Raw genomic sequence first — 27,012 nt, 5'->3', positions numbered from 1 at the left:
AATTTTACTTCATTCTTTACATGCATATGTTAGAAATACATTTGGGGAGAAAAGGCAAAAAGAAGTTTGTTGTAAATGCGATAAACTGAGATACAGAAGATATGTAAGAGGAGCAATTGACAGTATTAATTAATTAAGCATTTTGAGTGAGAGAGTAACCTGAAAATTATCTGTATAGTTTAAAGTACGGATACTTTTCATGATTATAGTGTGACTTGAACCCTTGCTGAGTTAGTAGCATAATGAAAATAATGTAAATTCCCCACTTTTTTGCTTGGTTGTTGTTTGAATGGCTTTCCCCTTGTGCTTTTAATTTGTCTAAACCAGTTTTCTCGGCCTTGGGGAGCATACTGTGCTCTTCTGTATGGAATAGCCTAGTCTGAGGCCCCATTCTAGCCTTTCATCCCTCAAATCAACTTGGAACAAGACAGAGAAAAGACTTTGTAAGTCATTACTCAGCAATTTAGTTAGAACATTCATAGCCACTTGCCTTGGTTTAAGTGTCTTCAGCTCCAAAGATGGGGTTTTGGATAAGGTTTTTCTGTTTTTTATTAAGCACGTGTGTCAAGGGGAAAAAGAGAAACTGTCTTCAAGTAAGTGTGCAAACATTCCTCTCCAGGACCATAAACCCATTGCAATCAAGCCAGAGACATTTCTGTAATGATACCTTGATGTCTTGAATGTGTGTGTGTGTCCCCTGGTGCTTGCAAGCAAAGTGAAACTTTGGTTCCTTTTCACTACTTGCATTTATTGAGCTCTGTTATGCCTATTTTGTTTTTTTCTAGCAGTAGCAACCTTTTGTTGTGTAAATAGAGGTTAGCATAGTGTGGTTAGATAATCATAGTTCGATAGCACTTCCCCTTTTTTTTTTTTTTTTTTTTTTTTTGTTTTCTCTTTCACTTCTAGAATGAAGTGTGGTACTGCCAACGTAGTAATCTTAAATCAGTAGACCTTAAAAATCGCCTGTCAAATAATGCACTCATGCTTTCTGGTGACACTCAGTTCATACCTCATTCACAGTTGAAAGGTATTTCAGAGACAAGCACATGATCCACAACTCTTTTGGTAAAAGAATGCAAGCAAATTAAGCACAATTCAAGTATTTCATGGAGAGGTCTGTATGATTGGCCTCTGCCTCACAACACTATGGACCTGATGGAGCAGAAGTACCGATACATCTTTAACTCTTGGGGTGAAATGTCCTTTCTGTGTATGGGCTTTACTTTAAAAGTCACCTTGCAGTTTTGCTAGTAGTCCAGCCTTATATGATATGGATTCCTGTAACAAATGTTGAGGAGTTTTATGAAGGGATTACCAGTAGCTTACTTAGCAGTAAATTAACCTGTTTGTTTGAGAACTTATTTCTGACAAGACAAGATAGATGGATTGTCCCTGCGAGCTGTTGGTCTTCCCTTCACCCATCTAGGCCGATTTTCTGAAGTGTGATAGCTTAGTTTAGGAGTGTTGGAAATTCTCTCACAGCATGTTTTCAGTTTTTTTAAATAACCAGTATCACAGTAGCTAAAGCCGCATATTCCACGGTCTTACAAAGTTTCTGTCTGAATCAGATGATGTATCTTTTTCTTTCTTCCCCACAAAGGTGGGGTTTTGTTGTTTGTTGGGTTGGGTTTTTTTTTTCATTGGGTTTTGGTTTTTGTTTTTTTTTGTTTGTTTTTTGTTGTTTTTATTTTTACGATTTGCTGCAGCAGCATTCTCTCTGAGACCAAGTCTCATCAGAAACTTGATTGGGTTTTTTTTGTTGGTGCTGGTTTGTTGAGGTTTGGGTTTGTTGTTTGTTTTTAATGATATGCCAGATGCATTTGAGTTTTCAGGATCACCTCTACTGTTACACTTCTGCCAGGTTAATAGTTTTTCAATTATGGGTATTCTGTTCAGGTGGACAAACTTGTGATAGAACTGGAACAGAGCCGTAACCTTAGCAGTACGATTGTACACATTGACATGGATGCCTTCTATGCAGCTGTGGAAATGAGAGACAACCCAGAGCTGAAGGAAAAACCTATAGCAGTGGGATCAATGAGTATGTTGGTAAGGCCGAATGTCAAGCTAATACAGTAACCAATTACATGAATCTAAAGCCCAATAAACCATACAATAATAATATGATGACACTGTTATATAGAGAATTTTTGTAAGTGTGGAAAAAATAACAAAAATAATAGAGGAAACATTTGTTCTTAGACTGGACCATATAAGTTGGATTTTATTTTTCTGTAAAAGTGTACTGATGAAAGTTTAAAGGAGGTAAACAGATTGAAAGGGTGGGGGGAATGCATATAAACTCTCAGCCTTGTCAGTCTTTTCTTCTTGGAGATATGTGATTAGAACTTGATTATTTAACGCTAAACTTCAAGAAAAACTTGATTACTAAACTTATTTAATCTCTCCTAAGTCCACCTCAAATTACCACGCTAGGAGATTTGGGGTACGTGCGGCCATGCCTGGATTTATTGCTAAAAAGCTATGTCCACATCTAACTATAGTACCATTAAACTTTGAAAAATACGGCAAAGTGAGTAAAGAGGTAAGTCTGAAAGTGCTTTCTAACCAAAAGTCAGTGTACTTGGTTTTAGACTTTTATCAATACATCAGTTCTAGATAATATGAGAAGTTTAAATATTAAACTCTACAGTGATGTGGTTTTGAACATAAGTTAAACAAAACATTGGTGCTTTTGGGCAAGGAGATGAAAAAACATTGCATTCACCCATCTTGCCATTTTCATGAAGTCAGTAGTGATGCTGTTAGAGATTTTCAAAACTGTGTAGTGAGCTAGTGTACCACTTGAGCTTTATTATTCTTAAACCTTCAAAACCATGGAGCATAATCTAGTTACTAGGAAGTTGCAGGTACATAGGAAACATGGACATAATAATTTCATAAAATGCATAATCATAATTTCAAATGCTAATTACTGGAGAGAGAAGCAAAGAGCATTAGTGAGTTCTAAATCCAGATTCATATGTTTTAGAAGAAGAAAAAATTAGGGGGAAAAGAAATCACATTTTGCTTTAACAGAAGTAATTGTACTTAACGCCAGAAGAAATATTTAGGATACCCCAAATCCTGTTTAAAAAAAAAAGAAAAAAAAAAGGGAAAAAAAAAGAAAAAGATCTTTCGTAGGTCTTAAACTAGTGCATGGCACAAGTCTCCTGACTTCAATAAAATTACAGCAAGATTTATTTATTTATTTTTATGAAGCCTCAATCTCTTTGCATAAATAAAACTAATTATTAATTTTGATCTTATTTGATTTTTCTCACTTCTGTTGTAAAAAACCATATATACCTATGAGTATTTCAGAATGGGTTTGAGCTTGTTAAGGATCTTCGATTTCATTATATTCATTTTATTTGTTATTTGATGGAGTAAAATATTAAATGTTCAGATTGATTTAGTTTTTTAGTTATGTTTTTCTCTTGCAATTTAGGTTGAAAATATTTTAATTTATTTCATGTTATTTATTTATTCAAAAATTTATTTTAAAAGTTGAGCAGTGAATCCTATCTTTAATCAGTTTCAGAAACATGAAGTGCATGTGAACAAATGTTGTGATACCTAAGAATTTGACTAAAACTGATAGAGGAAACATGATGCAGTCAAATTTTCCTCCTTGTTTAAAAAAAAAAGAGAGGGGAAAAGAAAGAGGAGAAAAGGTAGAGGTTTTATTTTGACCATTAAATTTATTATGTTGCCTTTTGGGAAGATGCACTTATCTCTAGAGGTTTTTCGTAGAAGTTTTGCCTGTGGCATTAACGAGTGCTCTAAAACATTGGCTATAACTTTGATTTGAATGTAATTTACAACTTATGTGGGGTTTTTTTTGAACCTTGCCATATGTGATGTCTGACACACAGAAAGGTACATCAGCTCACGTGCTCTGCTGGGTTCCCAGGTCCCCAGAGTTTTATTCAGGTGGTTACTGCAGTGTCTGTGAACCTAGTGCCTGTGGAGTCCTTACACACTGATCCTAATGACCTCTGCAGTAAAATACACTGCTCAAAATCTGTTTGGATCTCATTTATTTATTGATATTTATTTATTGATATCTTGCTACTTGTGAGAAGCAGGACTATACTTTTCCAATATCAATAAATAATTTGTTCTATAAATATCTCTGATATTGATTAGTCATCTTGAAGTTTCAGAGTACATTTGTTCACCTCATAATTGTGTGTTAAGATGTGCTCTTATAGCAACAAGGCTTTAAACTTTCACTATGTGTTTATCAAGGTTAGAGAAATACTGACCGAATATGATCCCAATTTTATGCCTATGGGCCTAGATGAGGCTTACCTGAACATAACAGAGCACTTGGAGGAAAGACTGAACTGGCCTGAAGATAAGAGAAGATTCTTTTTTAACGCAGAAAGCACTACAAAAAAAGGTAAGCAAATTACGCTCTTTTTTTCATGCTGTCACCTGATGCTGAGGGGACAGACTGTTTCTTTTAGGTATCCTTGGCAGAATGATGACAGCACTAGATCATAGTTACAATTTAAGCTTTATTTTCTTAACAGGAAATTATGATTAGTATAGCACAGAATTTATGATTAGAATAGCACAGGATTTCTACAAGCAGAATCAATGTAGTACCATCTATAAGTAGCATAATACAGAATTTATAATACAACTCAACTTATGATTTCTGAAAGTGACGGTAGGTTTACTAAACCCAATTGCATGTTTTAGATGTGTATCTTTCCTTTACACTTCAACATGATAATTCTGCAAATAACTAGTAATAATATTATGACTTAAGGGGGTGTGGAATAAATAAATTTACTGTTCTAAAGGTTATTCTATTTGGAAAGATGTTTCCTAAAACACCATAGCGAGTCCTGTACGTCAAAAACATGAGGAATTGTCTGCAAAGATAATGTGCGTAAGATCTAGTTACATGATTATTTTACAAGACTAAAAATGTATAAAGTAATGAGCACTGCAGGAGTTACAGTAATGCTTAAGATATGACTGGATTTCACTTGGCTCTAGAAGATGGAGGTGGAACCACAGCCACAACTGTATACCCTATCAGGAATAATAAAAAAGGAGGAGTCATACAAATGGTTGATTGATGCATAAACTGGAACATTTATATTATCAGTATTCAAAAATGATCTAAATAGCCACTAACAGGATAATCAACGATACACTACTACTGAAAAGCATTAATAGAATAGAAAGAAACACACTGGCAGAGTCTTTACAAAATAAATATCACTGATGTGCAGTCATGTGCCTCTTCATACTTCTCTGACATCTTTCTTCTTCTGAAACACAAACAAGCACTCAGAATGTGAAACCGTAATAGTAAAGTTTGTAGAGTCAGACAAAGGGCTGCTGATGTTACTTGTTCTACCATGACTGCAGTTGAAAACAAGAACCTCCCTAGGGTGAGAGCCACATGTTCCAGAACCCTAATTTTCTTTAGAGAATATTGAAAAAACTTGCGAAAAACATTTTATTTCCACACAAAAAGGGAGCATGTGGCCTTTACTCTGATACAAAACAAAAATAATGCCGAAATTTTGATGTTTTTCTGCTGCTACAGCAACAGGCCATTAAACCTTGTTGCTTTTCTGGAAGTTATGTCCAGTCTCTTAGCCAATTCTTCTAATCTCAGCCAAGCTCAAATCATATTACAAATAAAGCAGTTAATGACTCTTCTTTCTTCAAACAAAAAAGCAATGCAATTGCTTTGGCTAAATAATTTTTTTTTTCCAAACAGGAAAAAAAGAAAACTGCTAATGAACTCTCTTCAGCCATTGTGGAAGGAAATCAATAAAGTATATGTTTTATATGGATGGATTAATTGTTTGTGTTTCTATCTAACATAGATAAAGATGATATAAATATGTCTGCCAAATTTAATGAAGATGGATACTCTTCTTCACCAGTACTGTTTGAAGAAAACACACCTCTGATGGGTGACCACCCTGAACAAAGAGATCAATCAGTGGAAAATTCGGTTGTCTTTGGAACTTCTGCAGAGGAAGTTGTGAAGGAAATTCGGTTTAGGATTGAGCAGAAAACTCAACTGACCGCTAGCGCAGGTATTCAGACACATATGAATAATAATAATGCTTTGTATTTCCACAATGTCTTCTACTCTAGTCTCAGGGGGCATTAATTAAGAAATTAGCATTGCCACAGCATTCTTGTGTTGCAAAGAAATATGCTCTCTTTGCAAGTCTGCAAAGACTGTGACTTTCAAGTGTTTCAAGAGATGTTACAGCTATCAAAGTCACTCCTGTTTTGGTTTTGGTTTGTTTTTTTTTAAATCACAGAAACAGTTATTTCATCTTTTTGCGTCTTTCTTCCTGAAATATAAGTAACGTGGAAAAATGACCAGGTGCGCTCAGGAGCTAATCTTAGCACTGGTGGTGGTTGTTTTAGTGCTTCATGTAAATTGTTTTCGTAAGCCAGTGGTCATAGTGAAATCTGTCACTGGTTGCTAAATTGCTGTTAGTTTGAATTGCAGATCCATATTGTTAAGTATTTCTAACAGTTCTCCACACTGTTCCTTGCTTAAGACAGTATCAAAATTAATCAAAAAGTTGGTCCTCAGAGAAGTAAATGTGTATTGAAGTTAATAAACTATTCACTAGCTTTTCAGTATTTTCCATTCAGGTTTTATGTCTTTTGACTTCAGACAACCAACCTGTGAGTCTCAACTGTTTTGGTAATAATTTGGATTAGGTCACTAAAAAAAGTGTATGTCCCCAGCCACTTAGTTAGGATGCCATCTGAACTGCTTTGTGAACCAGGTTAGTGAGGCATCAGGGAGGCCTGAGCTTTATGAAGCACACGTGGAAGGCCAGGGAAGTGTTGAATGCAAGCAGAGGTAAAGGAACAACTAGGAGGAAGAAGCAGGATGAGACCCCCCCGCCCCGTGTATGTTATCTCATGAGTGGTAGCAAAATAATAATTTTGTTCTACTGAAATTTTGTCTTCCTAAGGATAAGTTAGCGTTTAGAAAACAGACATAGCTTTTATAAGTGCATCAGGGGTTTTAGGCCCAAAAGTGAAAAAACATTAGAAGGCTAATTGAAAAAATACTATCTAATCAATAATAAATAGAATTACTTCTACCATCTTGAATAACACGTTATATCAAATAAAAATCAAAATTTAGACCACTAGAGCTGTAGCACAGAGTAATTCTATTGCTAAACCAATTCCTAATTTCATTTGTAAAAACAGTTACTTTGACAGAAAAGGGCAATCCCTCCTCATCCCTATCAGTGTTGGTGAAATATATATATATTTCTAAATTATTACATAGCAGTGGTAGCCCACAAAAGACTTCCATTTGGTAAATTTTGTCAAAATTAATTTAGTCTTTTTGCTGAAATACAAGGAAGAAATATCTCCTTCTCATTAAGAGTTCATTATAACTGCTGTCCTAAGCATTTCCTTTTGTCTTACCATAATTACCATCATAAAATCATTCAATCATGTAAATTATGTTATTTCTAAATACTTGGTATTTAACGCTTCATGACTGATTAGTGCATGTTGTGTTACCCTGACTATCTTAAAATAGTAGGTACACTTTATCTGGTGCATCCGTTGTATTTAATCTACCACATGTATTTATGTTCTCACATGTCGATTACAAAATTTTTTTTCAGAATTATAACAAATCTGGTTATCAGTTATCATCATGCTTTTGCTTATGTTTAGTCTTTGCCAAATGTGTAAGCTGCTCTTGTGCTTTTAAGTGTTGGACAGTTAAAATTAAACTTTGTCTTGTATTTTTTAAAAATATGGGTTTTGTTTGTTTTGTTTTAAGGAATAGCACCGAATACAATGTTAGCAAAAATGTGCAGTGATTGTAATAAACCTAATGGGCAATGCAGAATTGCTCCTGAGAGACAAGCAGTGCTAGACTTCCTAAAAGATTTGCCCATTAGAAAGGTAAGAGATACCATGACATTTACTATGCAATCATGTATGTTTGTTATGTTCTAAAAGGAAGATTTCTACTGAAGAAATAAACTTTTCTAGGTAATCTGCCCAGTTGTGTTTGATTTAACAAACAGAATTGTGTTCTTGATATTGGATCTACAAATGGGAAGTTTCCAACATAACGATACTTATTCTTTTCCAGGTGCCAGGCATAGGAAAAGTAACCGAGAAGATGTTAAAAGCCCTTGGAATTGTGACTTGCTCAGAACTTTACCAGCAGAGGGCACTGCTTTCTCTTCTTTTTTCAGAAGCATCTTGGCGTAATTTCTTGGATATTTCCCTTGGTTTGGGTTCAACACATTTGGAAAAGTATGTTTTGGGGGGTTTTCTCCTGTGTTTAAATTTTTGTAAATTTTTGCTTGTGTGTGTTACATACTGTACATTTGAAGCCATATTTTATTGGCAAACAAATATTATGAAAATTTGGCTTGTTTAATATATTTTAAAAGATCCCTGATACCTGTTATGGCTAAGATACACACAACAGCCAAACATTAAAAAGTTTTTACACCCATGTCTAATATATGAAATCCAAAAAGTCTGTCAGAGAAGTTGTGCATAAGTGTATATCAAGAAATCATGTCAGTGTCATTTAAGATAATGTCATAATCACTAAAATAGCTAAAGAGAAATGAGTTATCCTAAGCAGAGGTGTTCAGTCCTGTTTCTTCTATAAAACCAATATACATTCACTGGGTTTTATTATTAACTGATGGTAATGAAAATCGCATTGGTATCTGATCTTCTCTGGTGGTAAATTGTCATATTTCTAATGAAAGTAAGGGAAGTTTCTGTCTCCTGTTGTGTTTATGTACATATTTGTAATATCGACTTGTGAATTTGCTTGAATAGAACTGAAGATTTTTATATTCTTCTTCATATCTGTTCCTTTAAGGTTCATTCTACGTTAATGGCTTTTTAGCCTCCTGTTTGGGAGGGAAGAAATCAGTTTTACTAGTGAATACATCTTTTCAATAATATGTGTTATTTCTAAGCCTGTCCTGGATACAAACATGGAACACTTGTTCTTAAAAAAAAAACATAGCATTTTGCTGCTTGTGTAACCAAGAGTCTTAATTAAGGATTGAGTCCTTTCTTTTAAATATTCCTTCCTTTAATATCCTTCTATCCTTCCCAAAGTGCTGAAATTCTATTTAAAAATGGCTTGACAATGATTTGGTTTCATTAGGAGTTCAAAAGTTGTCTTAGGTACTTCTGAAAGACCTATTTCATAATTTTTGTTACTTCTCTGACAGTAATAGATCTTCCATTTTTTCCATTTGACTACAAAATAATATATTCAGTTAGCAGTTTGTAGACCAGTAATGTGCTAGCACAAATCTGTGTTGTTTTTTTTTCTTTTCAGAAGTATGTTGACTTGAAACAAAATATGCAGTAAGATTGACTTTGTGAAGGTGACTTGACAAAAGATAAAATGTGGTTTTCAAAATATTTGTTTATGTTAAGATAATGCAACTTCAACACCTTGTTTAGGTGTTGTACAGTCTGGGAAATCTCCCAGTACATTAGAAAAAAAAAAAAAAATAGGAGCATTTCAAAAGCCAAGATTGTCATTGTGAAGGGGAACACATTTTTAATGGTGTTATCCAAGAAATTTATTTCTTGGTTTTGTTTTTATCAGCACCAACTTGATTTCAGTCATTTTAGTGTGGGAAAGCAAGCCCTTAACATACCAATACCTAAGTCCTCAGTAAATGGTTCATCTTATGGTCATTGTCTTTGACCACATTATTTTAGGAAAATCTGAGAATATCAAATTTGTTATTTCCAGTGCTTACAAACAGAAGAAGGACCTAAAAAGAAAATGCTCTGAGGAATTCTGTATATGCAGAAGAGTTGTTAAAAGATGCTCAGTTAAAACCAGAAAGGAAAAAAAAAAACCAACCAAGCAAACAAAAAAAGCCTTAACACATCACCTTTAACATGGGCAATAATTTAGACAGAAAGCAGACTAATTCCTCAGATAAACAACTATTCAAATATACATAGTATGCTCAGGATTTTAATGGCAATGCTTCACAGTTACAGCTAGGTCAGACAGTATAGGATTTGTAGTTAGTTTTGGTTTTAAATAAGACTCCTGATATAAAAGGGGAGTTTTGTCTTTTTTTTTTTTTTTTTAAACTGTTTATTTCTGTTGATGTCTGTGGCTGATCTATGTCTTTACTTCATCTAGAATAGTTTAAGGTTTTTTTAAAAAACATTCTGCATTTCACACTGTCTTAAACTTGATGTATAAGATTTGTAGAAAAAGTTCACATCCAGATTTTATGGAAGAGACTGCTGTTAGTTATTAAAGCATGACTGGTTGACTCAGAGTTTATTGAAAAGATAACAGTGTAGGTAAAGTGAGTATAATAAATTGTTTTTCTTTTTAAAGGGATGGAGAAAGAAAAAGTATGAGCACTGAAAGGTATGCCTCTTTAATATTGAAAAAAATTACATTAATCACTAAACCTACTTAATGCCAAGTAGTGTGTACATTTCTTAGTCATACAATTTCATTGCATATTTATGTGTTAAAAAAACACATATACAACAAGCTCATTAAATCAGATTCAAGCTTTCATTTTTTTTTTCCTTGGCTTGAGAATACTATGGAGGTACTTCTGTTGGTTTGCATGTTCTCTTTTCTCATTGTCTGATTCTCCTAATGCCTTTAATGCATAAAAGTGGTCTTTAAGCCATAATATAGGGTGGAAATATATAAGGGCTTGAATTTTTTTTTATATGTTCCAGTTTAATGTCAATATTAGTCTAGTAGCCTGCAGTCACATGCATAGCAAGTATAGCATAAGGTGAACTTGCAAAGCAGACAATAATTTTGCATGGTTAACTAAAATTGGTTACGTTTCCTAACTTTTAAGTTTTTACCAGTGTAAAGTTCCTTAAGGTGGCATGTTATTTCCAAAAGTTCATTTTTAAAAAGGAAATACTGCAAGGAAAATCTTTAGAGCACTGTAATAATTATCCCTACCCTCGTGTCTTGTCTCTTCTTAGAAAAGAAAATAAGAAAAGATTCTTACTCCTATGGAGACTTAATAGTTGTGGGCAGCTTAACTAAGACCATAAGGTTTGGTACCACCAGAGCTGAGAAATTTATGGATGTAATCTTGTGCTGGTTTGCAGGCAGACACATAATCTGGGTAGCCTATTGTACCTTTCTGCTTTTCTTTCTTCCTTCTTTTTTCCCTAAAGGAAACAGTTTTAGACCGAAGATGTCAATGGGCTGCTGAGATCATGAAACTAGTTTATATGGGGGAAAGAGATAGGCCTGAAATAGCATTCTCTCTGTCCTGCCCCTTCCAAACTTAGGACTTTCACAGCTTCCCAGTTACTGCAGCATTGCAATGCTGTAAATCACTGCAGCATTGCCGGGATAACATGAGTTACTCCTTGGATAATAGCATGGGACCCACAGTAAAATATTCATCCTCTTAGTTTGGCAGCATGCAAACGTTCTTAGGGCAATGTGAATCATAATAGAGGATGACTTTTCAATACTGAATATAACTTAGAGATGTATAATCCAGTGTAACTATAGGGACTTTACACTTGTAAATATAAAGCTTGGCATGAAACAATGGATCTATGAGACCTTTCCAAAAGTATCTGGCGAATGTAAGTTTTGCTTCCTGCTTCTCTTGAAACCACTACTAACTGAAGGTTGCCTTTCCTCTCATGTTATTACTAAAAAGCAGATGCACAACAAAAAAATAAGAAGCTAAGAAGCTCTAGCAAAAGCGGTTAGCAGTGTTTTTGGCAGAAAGATGTTTTTTCCTCCTCTGAGGCTAGACATAATTATCCTAGCTGGCATCTTTTTCTTAGCATCTGCATTATTTATTTCTGATACTTGGCTCTGATGTTGACTTTCTAATCCTTTCTTTCTTCTGATGTTACACAGCACTGTACAAAGGAGATTAAGTACAAATAACTTGGCTGGCTCCATGAATTCAGTTGGTGTTAGTATTCTGTCTTGCAAATATTTAAGCATTAATGACTTTAAATCTGATACATTTTCAAATAGTGCATGAAAAATTGGAAGTTGAGTTATTTCATTATTTGAAAGGCTTTGCAAACATTTTGAAACACATAAATGTGCACAAATCTTTCTGTGTAATATTCGTATTACTACTCATTTTTCCTTGAAGTAAACACTCAAACCTATGCAACCTTCTTCTGATGTAGTTTTGTTTAATGGTACAAAAAATAATTTTAGACGGCAGCCACTGAACAAATTTTAGGATTCATACTGAAAAAAAGATCATCTCTTTATCTTAGAACATTCAGTGAAATAAACACAGCAGAAGACCAGTACAGCTTGTGTCGAGAACTCTGCAGAGACCTTGCTCAAGAGCTAAAGAAAGAGGGACTTAAGGTATTTATATTATTCTCTGTTTACTTGCAAAAAGACAAGACTTTGCATTCAAACTTATTAAATGCAGTGTTTGTGTGAATGCTTTCATCAGTGTCATACCATGCAATCTATCTTCAGAAGTCTCCGTTCTTTAATTTGCAGATGTTTACAACGATTTAGGCAGAACTTTGATACTGTTCAGGTGGCTATCTAATTATATGCGTGGAAAAAATTAAACTAATTAACCAAGTTATTTAGTATATAAACATTTTGTGTTGAAAGCATTGTTTATAAACAAATAAAAGAGCTGGTTGTCTATGAGCTGTGCTTTGGTCAATCATGTATTTAAAACACTATGTTTCTCTCCCATATTCATACAGGACCCAGTCAATAGCCAGTAGTGTAGTTTAAGACGTTCATGTCCCAAACTTGCTGACAAGTTATTCATAGCATTCAGTGCTATGAATAGTAGGAACAGTTCCTGTATTCCTTCTCCCCAAATTTCTGTTTATTATCTGGAAAGAACAGTTCATATTTTCTATGGAGGTCTTTATGGTAAAGCAAGGAATAACATTCAAGACCTGAAAGAATTGTGATTAGTCTTCTTCAGCCATAAAAGATGACAAGTTGAAAGGGAAATAATCAGCTAAGAACGACAAAGGGGTAAGCTTACAGAGGCACCAGAACAAAAGGAGCGCCATTTGTTTACATTTGGATGGACACGCTAAATCACACAAATGGTTTGGAAGGTGTTGCCAGGGGAATATCTGTGCTAAACACAAATACTGTGTGTGGCTCTGATAGCACCATGCAGGAGGAAGGAAGTTTTCAGTGAATCCTTAGTTGGATATCACTTGCTCATCCGTAGTAGTTTTCCCAGCAAAGTTATCTGGTACTGAAAGTTTCCAAGTAAGGAAATAATTTTTTGTAGACAGGGTAGAAGTTGTGACTGTAGCCAGACCATGAAATCTATTGAATGTGCACTGGTGGCAGATGGTCTGCTGGGAACCATAGCCAAATGACCCAGTTCAGAGAATTTTACTTTGGCAGCAGTTGAGGAGCAAGTGCAGAATCTTGCAGACAAATTCTTGGCAGTGCCCCTTGCTGTACACAAATAAGCACACAGTCTTGACTATGGCTTTAGGGCCCTTATATAGATGCTACATAATAATTGTTGCTGTGCCGTATATGACATGCTTAACCTTTTTCTTTTTTCTTTCTTTTCTTTTTTTTTTTTTCCCCCCTTAGGGTAAAACTGTTACCTTGAAATTAAAGAATGTGAACTTCGAAGTAAAAACAAGAGCTTCAAGTGTGCTGTCTTCTGTTTCTACTGAGGAGGAAATATTTGCTGTTGCTAAAGACTTGTTAGGAACAGAAATTGATAGTGTTGCTCCTCACCCTTTACGGATAAGACTTATGGGTAAAATATTTCAAACTTATTCTCTGAAAGTTAGATCTTACAGTGTATCACAGTAATAGACCATACTCTAAAGTAAAATTGTTATAAATGGATTTACCCTTTCTCCGTTACCCTGGTAGTTTTTGCAAAGTGAAACAGGTCTGGAGTACTGAAAGGTGACTCAGGAATGTTTTACTGATTGAGGTTGTACCTTTTCCTACCACCTGTTAGCCCTGGAACACCAAACACATCAGCATGAGAGCAGAATCTTAACACATAACAGTGCTTAATTCTGCTGCCTTAAAAGAGCTTTTAAATCTGGTTTGCACCACAGCAACAGGTAGTTTCTGTCCATAACCTGCTTTAGAAACAAATGCTTTAAATAAAAGTGCTTATAATTTGAAGATGCCATGTTGTGCAAGAAATTTGAAAATTTCTGTCAAAAGTAAACTCTTGTGTTTTGATTCTAAGACCCGTGTGTTTCAGGTGCTTATACGTTCTGCTTGAACCATTCAGTGATATATAGAACCTATTTGTCTATGGTATTAGAATGTGCTGAAGAAAAAAATATTTTGGTGGGGAAACTTCATGCACTGAATTCTATATAACTGTATTAAGTTTATAGCCTCATGTTATGGTGCAATCCATTAAAACCTCATGGGTATTGAAATTAATAATATGGTTGGGCAAGTGTTTGGGTCTGATAGAACTGTATGGACCTTGTGATCCATTGTTAGCATTTGCAGGTACTATAGCCTCCATTTAGAAATAAAATGCACTTTTATTGAGTGGATGTATACCTCAAAAGGTGTTAATTAAGAATTAGTATCAAGTTCTCATAAAATTGGTATTATAAGTTTGTTTTTCATCATTAGGTGTACGGGTATCAGGATTTCTAAGTGAAGAAGAGAAGAAGTACCAACAAAAAAGCATTACGAGTTTCTTAAAATCAGGAAAAGAAATTGGTTTCCTTGGGCTTCAGCCAGGGAAGTCCAACCAAGAATATTTCACAACAAAATCAGAAGCATCTCTCAGAGGGAGTTTTTTTGATAAAAAGCGAGCTGCAAGGCAACTAAACAGTGAGAATCTTTGTCCAAATGAAATTGTAGGTAAGCAGCTCTTTCATGATAGGAAATCATCAGCAAATTTTGTGGAAGAAACAAAGAAGGTCACAGACTTACAGAATTCTGATGTGTGTAAGATCTTCACCTGCCCTGTTTGCTTTGAGGAGCAAAGCAGCAATAGTTTGGAAGAGCTTAATAGGCATATTGATGAGTGCCTCAATGGGACTCTTGTTAAAGATACCTTGGAAATATCGAAGAGTGAAAAGTCAAGAGAAAATACACTTAACTTTCTTCCACAATTTAAAAATGAAAATGTTGATGAATGTCAAAAAAATAAAATAGATCAATTAACAGGAACAGACCAGTCTGCAAGTACATCTGACAATTCTACTAGCAATAGCACAGAAAAATTCACTCAGATAATATCTGAAAAACCTCACAGAGAAAGACAGCCTAGCAATCTCAGTGATACTGCTAGAAACATGTGTATGAAACAGTGTCTGTTCCCCAAAAGAATTTCGCAAGACAATGAAGACCATTTTGAAAAGACTGAACATACAGAAGAAACTAGTTCATCCTGTTTCTTTGAAGCCAAAGAAGACAGTGTTCTTGTTTGTCCAGTTTGTAATTCAGAACAGAAAACAACCAGTCTTGTGTCATTTAACAGACATGTGGATGTCTGCTTAAATAAAAGCCTTATCCAGGAGCTGACAGAAAAAAAAGATGTTCCTACTAAGACTTACAATATGGAAAACTCAAACAGAGTTGGTGAGTATGCGCATTAGGATATATTTGATGATTCAAATTATCTGCTTGTACAATTAAAATAATTTGGTAATGATATACTTTGAACTTTTCAGGGCTTTGAGATTTTTGCAACAAGTTAATCTGAGTAAGGCCTGTGTAAGAGTGGACATTTTTATTTAAAAAATATCAAATCAGTTTTCATGACAAACCAGATTTATGAATGTGATGGTAGTTACACAGTGCATTCTGATTTGCCTCAATGCTGACATAGGAATTACTGCTCATAGCTGTAAATTGCATGTTTGCTACCCACCAACAGTGTTCAGAAAGGTGTTTGTAAGGCCATTGAGATTTAAGTGAAAATCAATGAAAACATCTTCAGCCTGGATTGTTTCAGAGATTTGGTTGACGGAAAAGTTCCATTATGTAATGTGCTGGGAAAAACAGAGCAGTGGTGAACTAAAGCATAAAGGCAGGAACTTGCAAGCCTGTTTTACACCTAAAAAAATATATCACATAACTGCACCTGTAAACATGCCAAACCAGTAGCATATTTACTCAAGTAGTTTCTCTTTTTGATGGAGAGTTAATCTTTGGCTAGATTAGAGGACATGTGCAGGTAGTTAAGTATCTGCTTAAAGTACCTTGTCCCTAATCTAACTTGGGAGATATATAAGAGGAAATTAAAATGCTAGTGTGTTAGAATTGTCAAAACACAATTAAAACTTAGAATATGAATCTTTTACACAGAAAATTTTATAAGCAGTATTGTTGTCACATGTGCAAACAGGCTTCATTTTAAATTAAAGACTTACTGTTGGCAAAGTTTCTTTTTTCCCTCTGCAGGATAAAAAAAATTAAAAATACAGTTTTCAACAGCCACCTTGAAAATCTACCATGTTATGCTGAAATATTTCTGAAAACTACAACAAGGTTCAAATTAATCCCTTAGAATTCAATAAACTAAAGGCTTTTTGTTTTTATCTTTTAAAAATGTTAATGTAAACTACAGTACTCAAGCTGCAGATAATAAAATGTTATTTTTTCCTTGAGACAGATTAAATTTTCTTATGTTAAAAAAAAAAAAGGGGGGAAAGAAAGGCTTTACCCAAAACTGTTCTTTTAAAAGTTCTGCCTTGTATGTAGTTTCTGAAGCATTCTTTCTTTATTGAAGTAATTCATTTTGGTTGTTTCCAATTTCTATTCAGGAGGTTTAAGCAGAGGACAGCAAAGCACAAATCCATCACAGGGAGCAAAAAGGTAAGGGTTTTCTGGAAAAATGAGTAGGCAACTCATTTTAAAATAATAAAGTTTAGACAAATATTTAGTGTTGTAAAAGTTGTGTAGGTACGCATTGTATATTTTAACCTCTTACTGTTCTTTTTTCTTTCTTTAACTTTAGGTCTGGACTAACAGAGTCACAGTCAATATCAAAAAAGGCCAAGTCGACCAATTCCAAGCATACAATTGAAATGTTTTTTAAATGACTGTGTAGCAACTTGTTCTATATGAAGTATTTCATAGTGTTTTATGACTGCAAATTAATTTAGCATTGGTGGTAGGCTGGATTCAGGTGCCTGTCACTTTGGAGCTATTACATGCATCTGTAAAAAGAACATGATGTTTGAGATAGAAGAAGAGGTACAACTGAATTAATTTTTTTTTTTTTTGAGACTAATACTTTTTTTCCCAGTTGTTTCCGAGAATCAAAATTCACTAGCACTTCGACATTGTTTATACTGAACATGTGGAACTTTGTTAGAGTCATGAGCAGCCTCATGAATTCCCTCTGCTGTTCAACAAACAGAACAGGGAGATTAGAGCTGCCATTGAGCAAACCTGTAGGGCAAGCTCCCTAGAAAGCAGCAGTCATTAGCTAGAGTGCCACACTGTGCTTACTGAAGGCCCTCTTCCCACACCTGACCTGCCATCTTCTCTGTAGGTTGTATTGGCTGTGGTAGCCATAGGAGCTCAGGCTGACACTTCCTTGGACAATTCAACACCAAATTTGATTGTGGTATTAGCTGTATGATAACAAAGAAGAGCTGAGTTGCTTGATTTCAGCTTACGAATACCGGTCTTCTCCGTGGACACAAAAATTGGTTGGTCTCGCAGTTTCAAAGGAAGAGAGCAAGAATTTAGGGCACAGTCAAGCTTTCATTGTTGTCACTGAAAATGACTTCAGTAAGAGTTGATGGACCAGCCCCGAAGAACTCATTGTGATGAGATACAGGATGACTTCACTGATTTAGAAAATGTTAATAAACCTGTTGATGAGAGAACGATTCCTCCACGTTAGTCAGACAAATGCTGTTTGATTCTTGGCCTTCCCAAAGAGACTGAGAATTTCAGTTTTCTTTGCAATTGTGAAATTGTTACTGGTTAGTAGCACTACATTTACGCTAAATAAAAGGTCTCATGGTGCAATAATAATATGAATGATGTGCAAATATGCAAGATGATGAATGTTTTTATTATTTACCTTTCTCTTTAAAATTATTTTGTATTTCTGAATAAACGATATTTTATGAGTGCATATGGGGAAGGAGGAAGTTGTAAAGTGCAAATATTTAAAATACTCTGTTTAGATTTTTTCTGTTCACACCAAATTGCTTAAATGTAGGCATTTTATTTAATATTTATCAGGCAAATAATTTATGATGATAGCATATTTCTTATAAGTTATACAAACAATGTCAAACCCTGTGTGAAATATAAACTGCTTTTTAATTGCAAAATCTTTAAAAGAAGTGGCTACTACAGCAGCATCTGTTTTGTTGTTTGACAGTATTGGAAGTACTTTGGGGTTTGCTGGTTTTTTAAACAAACAGATGTGTACCTGGTATGTTTTAGAAGCCCAGGCTAAGTCCAGAATGTGCTTTTTTGTTTCCAAACTTGCTGGAATGATTTCACCACCTCTGCCTGCTCACCTGTTTGTTTGCCAGGTGCCACTGTACCCACAGCTCTGTCATTTGAATTCATGTCAGTGCTCCCTTACCTGCTTTGGACCAAATCAGCCAGACTAGGTCAGACTATGTAAGCTGACTCCGTTGACTTCTTCTAAACCAGGTCAGTGAGCATTCAGCATGAGCTGTTCTCTTGACAAAGGTAGGAGCTGGTAACTTTTGGTAGGAAAGACAAAAGCAAGTGAGGGAACAATGACTTAAGCTACCAGTGCTGTTTGGAAAGTGAACAGCTGTCCCTTTATTAGTGTGTATCTGTCTGATTCAATAAAGTGTAGAATCTAAGTATTAACTTGTCATTGTGTGTATTTCTTTAAAATGTATTTTTACATGTGCATTACTTCAAAAAAAGTAAACTACTGTAAGTGCCTGAATAAATGAAGTTAGTTTGGCTTGGCCTTGGAAGTTGTCTTACCATCTGTTTAAAAAAAAAAAGTGCCATAGAGTTATGAGTGTCATGAAGTTAAAGTTGTGGAGTATTTTAATGTGTAAATACAACTCACAGTATGATTCTAAAGCCAGAAATGTCTGTCTTTTGAGATGTGTGTAAAAATACACCTTTTGGAAAGGTGATTCTTTGTGTTTACAGAAAGTGCTCGGTGAGATGGTTTTATTGTTTTCCATGTAAATTATTTACTGCAATGCAAAACAAGCCTTTTTTTTCCTATTTCTTATAGTTTCTTATACGACATTTATTACTGTTTTTATCTGAAGAAGGCCTTCAGTAGACAATTAAGTATTGTCATAAACTTCTGTGATACGATTTTTCATCTCCATTCATGTGGAGAAGACTGTGTAAACAATGTTTTTGTTTTGCATTTTTGTCTGTGTGTGTGTGTTCTATAATTGACTTTAACTTAAAATCTGTTTTCATTAGCATCTGGAAATTTCTTTATAGCTGTTTTTAACATAATGTATAAATTATTTCCTGTGTGTGAGTCATTCCATACTTACTATATCCACAGTTCTGAAGCACATGAATAATCTAGGTTGGCAGCGGACGAGAATTTCTGTGTAGTGTAAGTATCTCTCATTTAAGGTATATATATATACTTTATCTTGAATTCCTCTTTTAGTTATGAATGACAGAGAAAAAAGATGACATTGCTGTGATCTTAATATTCTTCTCTCCACCACTTCTGAAGAAAGAGATGCAGACAGCATATGCATGACCACGAGGCATTTATCTGTAAGGGGGGTACTTACAGATAAAAGTAATACTTTTTCATACTTTCAATAAAAGTACACAGGTTAATACAGATTAATATACCGTTTAATAAAAACCATAATACTCACTACCTTGACTTTATCTTCAAATCTCACCTTCCTTTACAGGACATAATTTTTTCTTGTTCCTCTTTCTTCTTTATGCACTATTCAACATGGTTTTGTCTTGCCTTACATTTTTTCTTTATGTTGGTTCTACTTGTTTATGTATTTATTACTACTGTTAATTTAAATATTTAGAAAATGCTCTGAGTTCCTAGCAAAGAGAGAGCTTTGTGAAGGGAAGTGAGGAAGGTGTTCTAGTATGGCCTCGCTCTGCACTTTGTTCTGGATTCTGCATCTCTGTTAGTTTCTCCGTGAGTCTTTGCTGCAGGTTGCTGGGCCCGTTTGAAAGAGTCAAGATTGTAGGAAGCGGTTAGAGAATGTGGTAAACTTGCTATTTGCACAGTTTGAGCACATAAAGTGTAGTTGTACTGGCAAAGTTAGTTAAGAGACACACTGTGAAATAGTATTTTATGATAGTAATTGGAACTGGAAACTAATAGCTGGTGTTTCCAAACTGTATGTGAAACTATGATCCTGGTTAAAGATCCGCAGTATAACTTCTGCTCTATATGAGGCTGCAAATCTGTTCCTCCTTTGGTGCCAGCTTTGTAGGCAAACCTAATCATTCCACAGTTGCCTGTTGTCTCTCATTTCAAAAAGGAGCATTAATGTTGCAAACAGTGGGCCTGTATTACTAACCCAGTCACCAAACAGAAATAAAACTCTTCCTCTTAAGAAGTTTCACTGGAACATTTGACTCACAGGAAGCAAGTAAAAGTGAAACCTCCGTGATTCAGCTGCAGCTAAATCAGTTACTTGTTCTTCTCACTCTGGGTTTATTTTCACAGTTTTTTTTTTCATCTGAGTAACATTCATCTACTGGAAGGACAATGGATGAAACTGTCTTATCACACCAAGGTGTATCAAGTGTAAAGATTCTTATACGTCACAGTGTGACTGTATCAAAAACGTTTAAAGGACAAAAAGAACTGTGAAATCTCTTCATATATGATAAGCAGAATCTGAGCAAATAGTTTTGTATCCAAACTTGCTCAATTTACAAACTCTTTTGAGTCTTTCAGATTAATTTTACCATGGACATGTATGGTGTTGATAATCTTGGAAGTTAAGACAACTGTGTAATTTAATTACAAAGAAAAAATTATAATGAAGGAACTCAAATGTGTCTTCAGTTGTGTAAGGCTGAATACTGATAGTTCTGCATTCTTGCAGCTACTTTCCCAATATTTATTTTGAAATGTTAGCAATATCAAAGGCTGTTTTTAAAGTAAAATTTAACCTAGTAACTTTAAACAATTTTTATGCCCTATCTCAGAAAATCATTGTCTATGTGAAATGAAATATCAATGCTGGCTGAAGTAGACCAAAGTAACAGTGGACTTCAAGATAAATTGAGAAATAGGCAGATTAGATGGATCTCAATATGTCAGTTCACAACAACTGAACCTTTGGGGATGTGTGTATTAATTTTGACTGGGCTTGGACAAAAGCAAATAAAAATATTGTCTACCTGAAAATGAAGAGTCTTGCGATTGGATCAATGCTGCTACTGCACGTGCGTATTTTTCTGCCTAAATTTACGGCAGAAGCACCTCAGTCTCTCGCATCCCAAGGCTGTGTCGAGCTTGCAGAGGCGCAGGGACGGTCACCCTGTCTAGTTCAGTGAACGCTGGTTGGCAGCAGTGGGAGTAACTCCCAAGAGGAATTTCCCCCCGAAAGAGCCTTCAGCCTGCAGGGAGAGCTCCCTGACTGCCCTGCGATAGCGACAAAGCCACCTGGCTCTGGGGTCCCCTGCAAGCTGTGATGCCTCTGGGCGTCTGTACGGGCGCGCTCATGGCATTGCTTTTCAGAAGTGCCTCTTGTTTGTGTGATGATTTGGGAAGCACTTCAGGAGCAAACAGGTCTACCTTTTTGTTTGTGTGTGCATTTGTAGGTGCAAATTGCTATTTGCACGTAAGGCTAGCCGCCAGAGAAGACCCGAGGGGGATTGTGCAAGGATGACGCTGTTTGGTACCTAGCTAGTATGAAGAAATTCTGTGTATTTAGCTCCTGGTTTCTTTTAAAGCAGACTCCTAAAGCTGCTCTGCACGTCTCCCTCTTCGGATGGTGTGGCCAAGCACCGGGGTGCTGCTGCAGGCGTGCCGGGAGGGCGCTGCCAGCCAGGGCCTGGCTGCCTGTGCTCCAGTCAACGCAGCCCCGGGAACCGGTTTGTCGGGGCCAGCGCTGGGCACCTCCCTCGGCGCCCCGGCCTGGGGCCCCATCCCTCGGGTGAGGAGGAAGAGGAGCCGAGTGAGGGCAGCGATGAAGGGGCTGAGCCGCCTGCTCCGCTCCGGGGAGGATGGCGTGCAGGGAGCCGCGGCAGCCAGCCACGACGGCCGTGAGTGCGCGCGGGTCGGAGGCGAGGCAACCGTTAGGGCTGGCGGGACTGTGGGGTCCACCTGAACCCCCTTTTTGCCTCGACCAAAGAACAAGATGAGCAGTGGGAGGGTAAAAGGAGGAGGTTAAACATGAGCTGCTTGATACATAGTAAAAGGCATGAGGGGGACGTGTGGCTGTGGGATCGGGAGCTGGGGTTTGGCACATCCGTCTTGCAAGGGACAGGTCCTGCAAACTGCCCAGCGCCCCGCTTTAACTTCGCCCCTGAAGCTGTCTGAGGGGCTTTGCTGGCATTAGTCACATCCCTGGGGCTGAGCACCTGCCAACAGCTTCACAACCGATCCGGGCCCCTGTTTTGGGGGGCACACAGAAATCAGGGGACCTTCTGGCCTCCTTGCACTGAGTGGCACAACTCCCAGTGGCGGGCTCGCCAGCTTTCATCCCGCAAGCCGGTTTGTGAAAGAACAGCCTGCTCTGCTGTGGGCTGCAATTAGTGAAAACAGGTTATTTGTGGAAACTGAGCGGTAATTGTTCAACCCTGCCATGGCCCTGTCCTGTAATCGCAGCATGACAGCCAGGAGGTGTTCTCCTGGGCCGTGCTTCCTGCTTCCAGGCTGGCAAAGAGGGCAGAAAAAGAAAAGAAACAAATAAAATATCACTGTTGGACTCAATAACTAGTTTTTCCCATGACTTCTTTGAATTGGAAAATTATTATTTTAGAAAAAGATTCTCGTGACTTAACAAAATACCTACTTTGCCCTAGTCATTTTATTTCCTGTAACAAACAAGAAAAGATAGAGGAAACATTGAAAATTATACCAAGCCATTAAATATATGATTTATTTTTTAAGAACAACAGAGTAAAAATAATTTTTGTTGTCATTTGAATCTGAATATTGTTATTATTATTGTATTTTACCTCCTTGGAAATCTTCAGCCAATTCAAATTCCTGTTTTTTTCCACGTGCTTTTTGAGAAAATGACAGATTTCATCTTGTGGATACCACAACAGGAAATTAAAAAGAGGGGGGATGGTGGTGGAGAGATTTCCATTGTCTATGAGTACTGAAACCTCTGGTGCACCTTTTTACTACATTGGAAGTGATCCTTATTTGTGGTATTACTGAAAGACAGATTGAGGCCTCTGAAATAAGATGTAAATATGAGGAAAGAAAAATTGAAGGTACCTCAAAGCTTGAGTTTCTGTTGAGAAAGACTTTCTGTTTTCACGTCAAGAAAGCTATTTACTTTTCTGCATCTTTTTACTTCCCTGCCCTTCTAAGTGAGGAGAAATGTTGGGTTGTTCAATACACTGCAGACAGCGCTCTCTACAAAGGAAATCAACTGACAAAATTACTACTTTTAGTTAGCTCAAAAGAAAAATGGAATATAACTATTTTATAGTTATCATATAAATATAATTATGTAGTTATGATATAACCTGTAGGGCAATAAGCCAGATATTTTATATGAAGCCAAAGAAAACATCTGCCCCAAAAGACTGACAGCCACAAATAGATAATCGATTGCTGCTGTTACTTGAAAACAGAGTGATTGCTAATAATGCAAGGAGTGCCAAATCCTGGAGACCCCAGCTTGGATAGAAAGCTTCCATAAATCTGTAGTCTGACAGCTCTATACTCCTGTAATTTCATGCATGAAAAAGTCATTTTGCAAAAGCAGCAAAAGGTTGTGCAGCAAGTCAGTGCCGTGGTGTGTCTGGATTGCCACTGTTCTTATCTCCTGAATTAAGAAGAATTAAGAAAGACATTATTAAGAAGCATCATGCCCAGAGCAAGAGGTCTTCTTTTTGATGGCATACAGCCAATTCATGACTTCTGGACAGCAGAGAAAAGACCAGCATTTATTTTTTTGTCAGAAATACAATAAAACTGTCCTTGACAATGCAGATACAGTAAAGAAGATCATTTTCTCTTGTTTCTTGAAGGCAGTGCGAGTAAACTGCTGGGATTGTTCCTGAATTGTTCCTGATGCAACAGCATTTGTCTTTGCATCCTCATGTAGGATACATGTCTGGGTGTTCATCAGCGGTCAGTAGGAATGAATGTGGCCTAATTATAACTAATTGCAGCTAATCAGTGCCCTACGTTTTGTTTCCACGTTTGCCACGCATTTGCCTTGAGCGACCATTGGTTTACCCGTGTTTGAAATCAAGGTAGTGGAAAGCTCTGCTGGATAATTCTTTAGGGTGCAGACTGTGAAAACTATGGGTGAGGCATTTATTCTGCAAAGATCCCTGTTCATGATGCTGATTTTGCCGTCAACCACACTCCTTGTCAGAAATGCCAGGGATGCATTTTTATTTGCAACTGTTTTGTTTTTTGGTTTTGTTTTTGTTTGGTTTTTTTTTTTTTTTTTTCTGTGCCCCCATGTTGTAAAACAAGCAAGTAATATTCTGTGATTCCCAAAGAATTTTGGGAGGATGCTTCTGTTGTTTGAGGTGTTTGGATAATGTCATAGGAAAACTGGAAACAGCTTTGCAAGTGTCCAGTTTCATTTCTAGCTCGTTTTGTACAGTACAACTGTGATTATTCCCACTGAGATTATAATAATGGGTAACGTTAAATGCAATTAAGTGAATGCCATGCTGATTTTCCTTAGTGTGCTCTGCAGTCGTACTGCCTCGGGCTGTATTCTCATTAGGCGTTAATGAACTTAGACATAATGCAGTAGGATGAACTTGCATGAGAGGCCTCTAAGGAACAGATAATTGCTGCAGTTTCTAGTTCAACAGAGAGTGGTGTCCTCTTTGGTGATATCACCAGACAAGTGGCTTTCAGGCCAAAATATTCTAGACAGAAGATACCCAAGTGATTAGCTTTTTAAGTGTGATATGCTAGGAAATTAAAAATATCTTTAAAAATATCTTTAAAAATATATTAAAAATATTTTGCAACTGATTTAAGTGCTACACTAATTTCTTCTAAGTGATCAATTAAATGTTAAGGTAGAAACATGAGAATGACTCTGACCCCTGAGTTAACTAACCCAGTTATCAGACACTAGAATTTTATTTTCCAAAGTTACTGAATCTTAGGTGTCTAAATGCATGCTGCAGCTACTTTAGTTGACCAAACAGATGTTCACTTTTGTGTTGAGATATTAAAGGAAGGTCCCAATTTAACAGTAAATTCTACATTGTGGCCAAATTTTGAGTTCAAGTACACACCTTTTTATGGGGTGAGGGAACTCCTGGTTCATTTGGAGGTTTTTTTTTCAGTTGGGTCATACCATTTGTTTACTGCTATACATTTTTACATATTTTAGTGGTGTGTTCTCTTTTAAAAGAGAGCAACTTTTCCAAGAATAGGAAATAAATGCTGTGGTTTGTACTGTTCGCTGCTATGCCTATAAAATACTTTGGGACCCATTTAGATGGCGAGAGCTTCATAAATGAACTCTTGCTCCTGTGAGCAGTGCAAATAATGGTAATCCATGCTGTGAAAAGTCTACTTCTATTTGCACTTGAAAGTTGAAACTAAAAACATCATCCAGATGTCTCTAGAGGAGAAAAATGTAATCCTGGAACACTTCTATGATGAGAAGCAAATGTTTCTCATAACATATGAAATCAGGACAAATAACAGAAGATAAGAACAGTATCATCATCCCTTAAGCTGGTTATGGCTATTTTTTTAGTAATACAATTTTTTCATCATGTTTTTCCACAGTATTGCCGGATGAAAGAGAATTTCAATATGCTGCTAAAATGAACAATTTGGAAACCATGGAAAAGCTGTTTAAAAAGAATGTTAATATAAATGCTGTAGATACTGTGAGTATGAAGCGTCTGACACATCACTGATCTGAAATGTGACTCCTTGGGGTTGCATGGTGGAATCCCAGCACGATAGCCCCATCAGCTGCAAGGTGGTGAGGCTGCAGGAGTCCCTTCTAGGACCTGATTAAGATAGGTTTTACATGTCCAGTGTGGACAGTAGGGTTTGTGTAGCGTAACTCAGAGGTCTGTGTATTTAGCCACTAGTCTGCGCATCACATTGGGAACTAAGGACTTCTGAATTGTGGTCCCTGCTCTAATATTTACTCTGTGTTCTTGGATGACTAATTTCTCAAGTTCTCCATCTTTCAGAGTGGGAGGACTTAGCTTCACAGTCACTTTGAGAATGAATTTATGCTGCTAGCATTACGAATTTCAAGAGTGAAGTGTTACCGTTCAGTTCGTATGGAACCACGGGAGCATTCTACCATATCCTCTGGCTCCAGGCTGAGTTCAGAGTTCAGATTTACCCTAGACAGATGAAAATGCATTCCTTATGCTGACTTCAACTCTAGGCCTAAAGTCTGAGGATGTATACTTCACAGTAACAAAATACAGTGCTGTGTTCCACATGAGAGGTAGTTCAACAGCAATGGAGCAGTCGTGATATTAATCTGGGAGTTGTGGAGAACAGTTTGCCCTCAGTGGCTACATATAAATCATCTACCCAAGAACATCCAATATTACTTAATCATGGGTTCTGAAAAAACTTCCTTCACATGCCCATGTGCATTTTTCCCCACTGGAGAATCGAGGAGGTAGTACAGATGCATTCCTTCATTTCTTTGTTAAAAAGAGAGGGAGACAAAAATTTCTTTTGAGTAAACTTCTCTTGAACGATGAGAGTGTTCCTATCAATTACATAGTACTCTAAAAAGTCACTTAAAAAGTAGTTCTTGCTTCCTGACTGCTTTCCAGAATTCAGGAAATTAAACTAAATATTTTTCCAGTCCAGTAGTTTGAACCTTTACTCTGTCGTCCTTAAATCAGACCTATAG

At 36.4% G+C, this 27,012-nt stretch overlaps 2 protein-coding genes across 10 annotated transcripts in view; both read left to right on the top strand.

The window, feature by feature from the left end:
• Positions 1-18,834, top strand: part of POLK (DNA polymerase kappa) — a 35,814-nt gene extending 16,980 nt beyond the window's left edge. For 7 of the 9 annotated variants that reach the window (XM_082336117.1, XM_082336121.1, XM_082336116.1 and 4 more), the window contains exons 4-15: positions 1,897-2,049; positions 2,414-2,545; positions 4,255-4,408; positions 5,862-6,077; positions 7,820-7,944; positions 8,138-8,304; positions 10,397-10,429; positions 12,298-12,394; positions 13,622-13,793; positions 14,648-15,604; positions 16,792-16,843; positions 16,986-18,834. In XM_082336117.1, coding sequence (XP_082192243.1) covers positions 1,897-2,049; positions 2,414-2,545; positions 4,255-4,408; positions 5,862-6,077; positions 7,820-7,944; positions 8,138-8,304; positions 10,397-10,429; positions 12,298-12,394; positions 13,622-13,793; positions 14,648-15,604; positions 16,792-16,843; positions 16,986-17,070 — 2,343 coding nt within the window. In that variant the 3' untranslated portion in view covers positions 17,071-18,834. The remainder of the gene's footprint in view (positions 1-1,896; positions 2,050-2,413; positions 2,546-4,254; positions 4,409-5,861; positions 6,078-7,819; positions 7,945-8,137; positions 8,305-10,396; positions 10,430-12,297; positions 12,395-13,621; positions 13,794-14,647; positions 15,605-16,791; positions 16,844-16,985) is intronic. The other 2 variants (XR_014230672.1, XM_082336123.1) reach the window with 2 other exon arrangements.
• A 3,306-nt stretch (positions 18,835-22,140) lies between these two features.
• Positions 22,141-27,012, top strand: part of ANKDD1B (ankyrin repeat and death domain containing 1B) — a gene marked incomplete at both ends in the record, with an annotated part of 31,619 nt that continues 26,747 nt past the window's right edge. The window contains 2 exons of the mRNA XM_082336129.1: positions 22,141-22,216; positions 25,908-26,011. Coding sequence (XP_082192255.1) covers positions 22,141-22,216; positions 25,908-26,011 — 180 coding nt within the window. The remainder of the gene's footprint in view (positions 22,217-25,907; positions 26,012-27,012) is intronic.

This window comes from Platalea leucorodia, assembly GCF_965183815.1.
Source record: "Platalea leucorodia genome assembly, chromosome: Z".
NCBI lineage: Eukaryota > Metazoa > Chordata > Aves > Pelecaniformes > Threskiornithidae > Platalea > Platalea leucorodia.
This window is presented reverse-complemented; position numbering and strand designations above follow the sequence as displayed.